Below are 6,426 nucleotides of genomic sequence, written 5' to 3'. Positions count from 1 at the left end.
ACCCTTGGCCTCCGAAGACACAATCGAACACTTGATCACTTAAACCATAACACCCACACCCGAAAAGACTAAAACCTTTCTTCCCCAAGGCCCTAAACCTCATGACAACTGAACATTGGGCCGCAACCTCGAATAATAAAACAAATCTGAAACTGAGTTTTACAATAATGATGTTTATATAGTGTCCACACACTTGAAAATCAGGGTTTTCATTAAAACCATGCGTACGCCCTGCGTATAAGGCTGTACTCCCGCATACGCATTTGGAACCTAGTCTAAGCCTTCACATGAGTACGCTAAGCGTTCTATTTGGTACACCCTGCGTACTCGCTTTACAACTTGTAAGCTAAGCGTACCTTGTGGTACGCCCCGCATACAACTAAAGGACTAAAATGCACAAATAAACTCAACAAGGGAAAAAGAGAAACTTATCAGGATTCAAGTGTTACAATCTAATCATAAATTTCGTCATAGATTTAATATTTGGAACAAATTATTACATCTATATGACAACAAAGGATATAAGACTACCTTAAGAGCTTCACAACTTGGAAATTGACTCTAAAACTTTAATACTTCACTAGTCTTTCTTCAATATCATTTTTTCTAAGTGTGAAATTTCTTCTAACAACCTTATAAGATATCATGTTTTTATTTAAAACCAAATAGAACATCTAAAACATTTAGGCTTTGAAATAATTCAACATTGAATCATTATACCATCACTTACAAAGTTTGACACCAAAATATTTCTACACATCCATAAAAAAATCTTGCGAATTGCCTTATACTTATACAAATAGACTAAACTATCTTCACGAAGAATACCTTATGCAGATACTTCAATGCATTCTTGTTGAAGTGTACAATTCCAACCGAATATTATTATAACCCATTCCCCATGAATTCCACATAATAATCAAAATCCCCGTATCTATTTCATAAAAGAAAAATTAAATATATATTTCTATTCATATATAGTGGACAACAACAATTCTTTCTTTTAATCTCACATCTTAATCTTCACATTAGTATATAAGAAAAAAATAAAATGATACTTGATTTCTCTTCATAAAAAAAATATGGTTGTTATTCTTCATTTTCAATATGCTTATCTGGTTTATACCGTATGTAGGAAGTTTTACTATTAAAATTTGAAAATTAACTCAAAGTTTAGGTCCGTGATTTGATTCAACTTCGAATCTAGTCCGGACACTTCTGCTCTCCTACTCTCGAAAGTTCTCCAACTTTTGCCACCATTTCTCTAAAACCCTAAACCTCTTCATTCAAATCAATCGATTCAATTGCTTTCGTTTTCTCCAGTTTCTTCCGTAATGTTTTCTCCAGGGACCAAGAAATCCAACTTCAGTTCTAGAAAGGATCGAACAGTTCGTGAGCATCCGCCTCCTGTAGGCAATGGTTCTCCGGTCACTCCTCCTATTGAGAACAGAAATCCGGTGACGGAAAATACTATTCCGGAGCGACCGAGTACCGGCACCCCCGCTCCCTGGGCATCTCGCTTGTCTGTACTTGCTAGGTAAACTTTTGAACTCAGTTGATTATATATTTGTGTAGATATTTTGGATGCTTTATCATCTGTAACTTTCGCAAGTTGTTAATTCCGCTTTGATCACATATACACAAATAGAAGTCGATCGTAGAGAAACGACGCGCAATGCACTTCATGTGGAAACATTATGTTCGTTTTGGGATGACGTTGGATTGCTAGTTTTGGATAAATTGCGTCCATTCTCTTTGTTTACTCATTCGATTCACAATAGGTGACCTGATTTACTTCTAAGAGTCTAGATCACTCTCTGATTTCGTGTTTTGCTTCGATAAGAACGAATAGCTACATTAATCCTATTTTATGCATATATAATGATAATTTTGGTGTCAAATCTGGATAGTTAGTGTGGAGGGAGTAGTTTTATTAGCACACTGCATATTTATCTGAATCGAAGCTTGAGTACACCATGCATATGGAGTTTGCTGCAATGAGTTTATATAACAAAAGCTTGTGAAGTATGGGGTTTTGCTAGAGACCACAGCCATCAAATATAGAGCGAGAATTTACCTTGTTATACATCATATGCAAAACATAGGACTTAGGAGTCATGAAGTTTTCTGAATCATACTTAAATCTAGGGTTTAAAGTACAAGTACTTGATAGAGTTCATCTCTAAATGCTCTTTAAGCATCAATGTATATGCATGTAAATGGTTCGCATAGTGTACCGATGTTTACACTGGTTTTGTGTTTGATTACTGTTAGTTATAGTCTTATAGAGTCCGTGTGGTACATATAGTTACTAGTCTTTGTTTTGGACATATCTAAGTGAATTGTGATGATATTGATGGATTTTATATCACTTAGAATCCCAACTGCGAAGAAAAGTGACAAAGTGGATGATGTGGACCCCATTCAACCTGTATATGCTGGAGAAGTTCCACAAGTAGTTCGCGATGAACAAGCTAAAATGTTGCAGAAACGTGCTTCTGGTTAGTAAACACTACACTTTGTTTCCACCTTCTTTAAAAGCTATTATGTGGTTTCATAAGATATCATGTTCACCTCATATCGACAGGTGATACAAACACCTATGGTGGAATGGACAAAGGAACCTCTCTAGCATGGATCATATGTGGAAGCAGGCTTTTCATCTGGAGCTACCTATCATCAGCAGCTTCAAGAAAGTGTATCACTCTGGAACTTCCTTCAAGCATTCTAGAAGATGGAGATATCAACAAGAATTTAACCAGTCCTTGGTTGCTTTGTTTTCTTGATTGGGATCACACACAGAAGGTTCACCAACAAAGAACTTCTACTGGTGTTCTTTTATGCAATAGGAAAACTCGATCCCTTATATATTGGCCCAACATTTATTCTTCCATTCCTTCAGTCACTCATATCGATCGATCAAAGTCAAATTCCTACAACTCTTTGATTGCTTCTGCTATACTCGAGAAGCAAAATTCCTGCATTGCCCTTGCGTGTGGCTCTCAGGGTCAACTCTCTAAATTCATTTGCACGCCAGCTGGCATCCATTGTCAAGAAACCATAACTGTTGGACAAATTCCTAGTCCGAAAGGGTATCCTAGGTCATTAATTTGGCATACACCCTATCTGAAAGAGTCAAAAAGAAAGTTCCTTTTGTTGACAGATCATGAAATAAGTTGTTTTTCAGTTGATCTTTTTCAAGATTTTACCATGTCAAAGATGTGGGCCCATGAAATAGTAGGAGATGATGGTGATGTTGGTATACAAAAAGGGTTAGCAGGGCAAAAAAAAATTTGGCCACTTGACATGCAAATAGACAATAATGGGAAAGTAATGACTGTTCTTGTTGCCACTTTTTGTAAAGACAGAGCCACAAGCTCAAGCTACACAGAATACTCTCTTCTCACAATGCAATACAAATCCGGTTTTGAAAAAGTTTTGGAGAAAAGATCACCCATTGAAGTGATAATCCCAAAAGCAAGAGTAGAAGATGAAGACTTTTTATTCTCCATGAAGTTAAAAGTTGGTGGCAAACCTTCCGGATCTTCTGTTATACTTTCAGGTGATGGAACTGCAACAGTCACACGATACTCACGAAACACCAGCCGTCTTTACAAATTTGATTTGCCATATGATGCTGGGAAAGTTCTAGATGCTTCTGTCTTCCCTTCTGACGATGGTGAAGATGGTGCTTGGGGTGTTCTCACCGCGACAGCTGGCGTGTGGGCCATCCCTGAAAAGGCTGTTCTGCTTGGTGGTGTTGAGCCACCTGAAAGAAGCTTATCGCGTAAAGGAAGCTCTAAAGAAGCTTCTACACATTTCTCACATTTTGCTCCTAGAAGGGTGAGTTCCGAAGCACGTGACACCGGAGATAGACAGCGGGCGGCGGTGTTCGCCGGAGTTACTCACCGGACCGCCCAAGATGAAGAGTCTGAAGCTCTGTTGACACAGTATTTTCATGGTTTTCTTCAATCTGGTAAAGTTGAAGGTGTAAACGATACACTTCAAAAGAAAGGAGTGTTTGAAAGAGATGGAGAGATAAATGTTTTTTCTAGGGTTAGCAAATCAATCGTTGACACATTGGCAAAACATTGGACAACTACTAGAGGGACAGAGATTGTGGCTTTAGGTGTTGTGTCTACACAGCTTTTGGATAAACAGAAAAAACATCAAAAGTTTCTTCAGTTTCTTGCTCTTTCTAAATGCCATGAAGGGTTATCTTCTCAACAGAGTATGATTCCTGATTCCTGATTCCTGATCAGTTTTGGTTTACTAATTAGTAATTACAGTTTACAAATTTCATCTTGTAACAGGGAAATCATTACAGATCATAATGGAACATGGTGAAAAGCTTGCTTCCATGATTCAACTCAGGGAGCTTCAGAACATGATTAGGAACCAGAGCTCAACCGGAATCCTGTATTCCGATTCCGATTCCATCAACGAGCTTTCCGGTTCCATTTGGGATCTGATTCAGTTAGTCGGTGAGAAATCTCGCCAAAATACAGTTCTTTTAATGGATAGAGACAACGCAGAAGTGTTCTACAGTAAAGTGTCTGAATTAGAACAAGTATTCCATTGTTTGGAAACAAAATTAAGTCTCATAATAAATGAAGAGATGCCATTCCCTTTTCAAATCCAAAGAGCATGTGAATTGTCAACCATGTGTGTCACAATACTAACTACATCAATGAACTATAAGGATGAGAATCACATGTGGTACCCCTCACCAGAAGGATTAACCCCATGGTATTGTCAAACTGTTGTAAGATCCGGGATGTGGACTCTTGCATCCTTCATGCTTCATTTGTTAAATGACATGGGTACCCTTGATAGATCTTCAAAGCTGGAGTTCCATTCTCATTTTGAAGTGTTTGTTAAAGTTTTACTCGAGGCATATTCAGGTGCTGTTACAGCTAAAGTTGAACGTGAAGAAGAACATGGTGGTTTATTGGAAGAGTATTGGAATAGAAGAGACACACTTCTTGATTCACTTTATCAACAAGTCAAAGTTTTAACTCAGGTAAAAAAATTAATCCAAATTACGATTTGTAACTTTAATATTTGATACTATTTTTGTTCTTAGGGTTTGGTGAAAGAACAAGAACAAGAACAAAACAGTGAGATTTCTCAAAAACTTTCGTCTAATTTACTTGCTATTGCTAAAAGGCATGAAGGATATCAGACTCTTTGGAATTTGTGCTTTGATCATAATGATTTGGAACTACTCAGATCTCTAATGGTATGTATGTAGACAAGTTAACTTAACAGTTAACACACATTTTTATTTATTTGTTTAATTTGATTTTTTTTTTTTTTTTTATTAAATGAAGCATGATAGCATGGGTCCAAAAGGAGGGTTTAGTAACTTTGTATTCAAACAAATGTACAACAACAAACAGTTCTCCAAACTCATGAGACTTGGTGAAGAGTTTCCAGAAGAATTAACTATCTTTTTAAAAGATCATCAAGATCTCCTTTGGCTTCATGAAATATTCCTACATCAATTCCCTTCAGCTTCCGAAACCCTTCACGCCCTTTCACTTTCAAATATTGACAATTCCACCCCTGAAGTCAACCAACCAACTTTGACCGACAGAAGGCGTCTCCTTAACCTCTCAAAGATAGCTTCCATGGCAGGAAATGATTATGATTATGATTACAACACAAAATTGAAACGGATTGATGCCGATTTAAGACTCCTGAAATTGCAGCAAGAAATACTGAAACTCCTTCCGGAAGAAAAAGACGAAATCGCCCATAAGCTTCTCCCATCGGCGGACCTCATCCACCTATGCCTCGGGATCCAAAACAAGAAGCTCGCGTTATACCCTTTTGAAGTGTTCGCGTGGAGCAGCGTATCGTTTCTCAAGGGCAATACGGGTATTTTGGAAGAGTGTTGGAAAAATGCTGCGAATCAAGACGATTGGGAGGCTATAAATGAAATGTGTGTGACGAAAGGGTTGAGTGATGAGGAAATAATGGAGGTTTTGAAAGATACGACGCTTTTTGAGGCGTCGCGAAAGTGTTATGGAAGTGAGAGGAGTTGTTTTGAAAGTGGAGGATTTGAAGATGTGATGCCTTTAAGACAAGATGGGGTTGAAGGGGCTTCTGTTGAAGGGATATTGATGCAACATAGGAGTTTTCCTGATGCGGATAAGTTGATGGTGATGGCGATTATGTTGGGGAGTGTTGTGGGTGATCATCATGATGATGGTGGAGTGGGAGATGCAATGTGTGATTGATTGATTGATTTTTTTACTGTTGGGTAAGATGTAATTTTGATTGATGGCGTTTTTTTTTACTGTTGAAGGTGAAAAAGTGTAACAAACGGTAAAATGACGTGGCTAATAGTAACTATGAATTTGTTGGGTTAATGTAGCAAAACGGAGTAGAATTTTAAAAGTAAAATTTTTTTTCTTGCAA

General features: G+C 37.6%; 1 protein-coding gene across 1 annotated transcript; it reads left to right on the top strand.

Moving 5' to 3' along the window:
• Nucleotides 1-1,168: 1,168 nt before the first annotated feature.
• LOC111895562 (nuclear pore complex protein NUP133) lies at nucleotides 1,169-6,426 on the top strand. The gene is made up of 6 exons (XM_023891648.3): nucleotides 1,169-1,537; nucleotides 2,377-2,501; nucleotides 2,588-4,231; nucleotides 4,314-5,023; nucleotides 5,087-5,242; nucleotides 5,334-6,426. Exons 1-6 carry the CDS (start codon nucleotides 1,335-1,337, stop codon nucleotides 6,243-6,245), a joined length of 3,750 nt encoding a protein of 1,249 aa, XP_023747416.1. The 5' UTR covers nucleotides 1,169-1,334; the 3' UTR covers nucleotides 6,246-6,426.

The sequence above is a fragment of the Lactuca sativa genome, chromosome 9, assembly GCF_002870075.4.
Source record: "Lactuca sativa cultivar Salinas chromosome 9, Lsat_Salinas_v11, whole genome shotgun sequence".
Lineage (NCBI taxonomy): Eukaryota > Viridiplantae > Streptophyta > Magnoliopsida > Asterales > Asteraceae > Lactuca > Lactuca sativa.
Note: the sequence above shows the minus strand (reverse complement) of the source record. Positions and strands in the feature narration are given on the sequence as shown.

Coding starts and splice junctions, on each gene's coding strand:
- LOC111895562 (XM_023891648.3), top strand. CDS start 1,335: ATGTTTTCTCCAGGGACCAAGAAATCCAACTTCAGTTCTAGAAAGGAT. Junction 2,502..2,587: donor GTTGCAGAAACGTGCTTCTG/GTTAGTAAACAC, acceptor TCATATCGACAG/GTGATACAAACACCTATGGT. Junction 5,024..5,086: donor AAGTCAAAGTTTTAACTCAG/GTAAAAAAATTA, acceptor TTTTGTTCTTAG/GGTTTGGTGAAAGAACAAGA.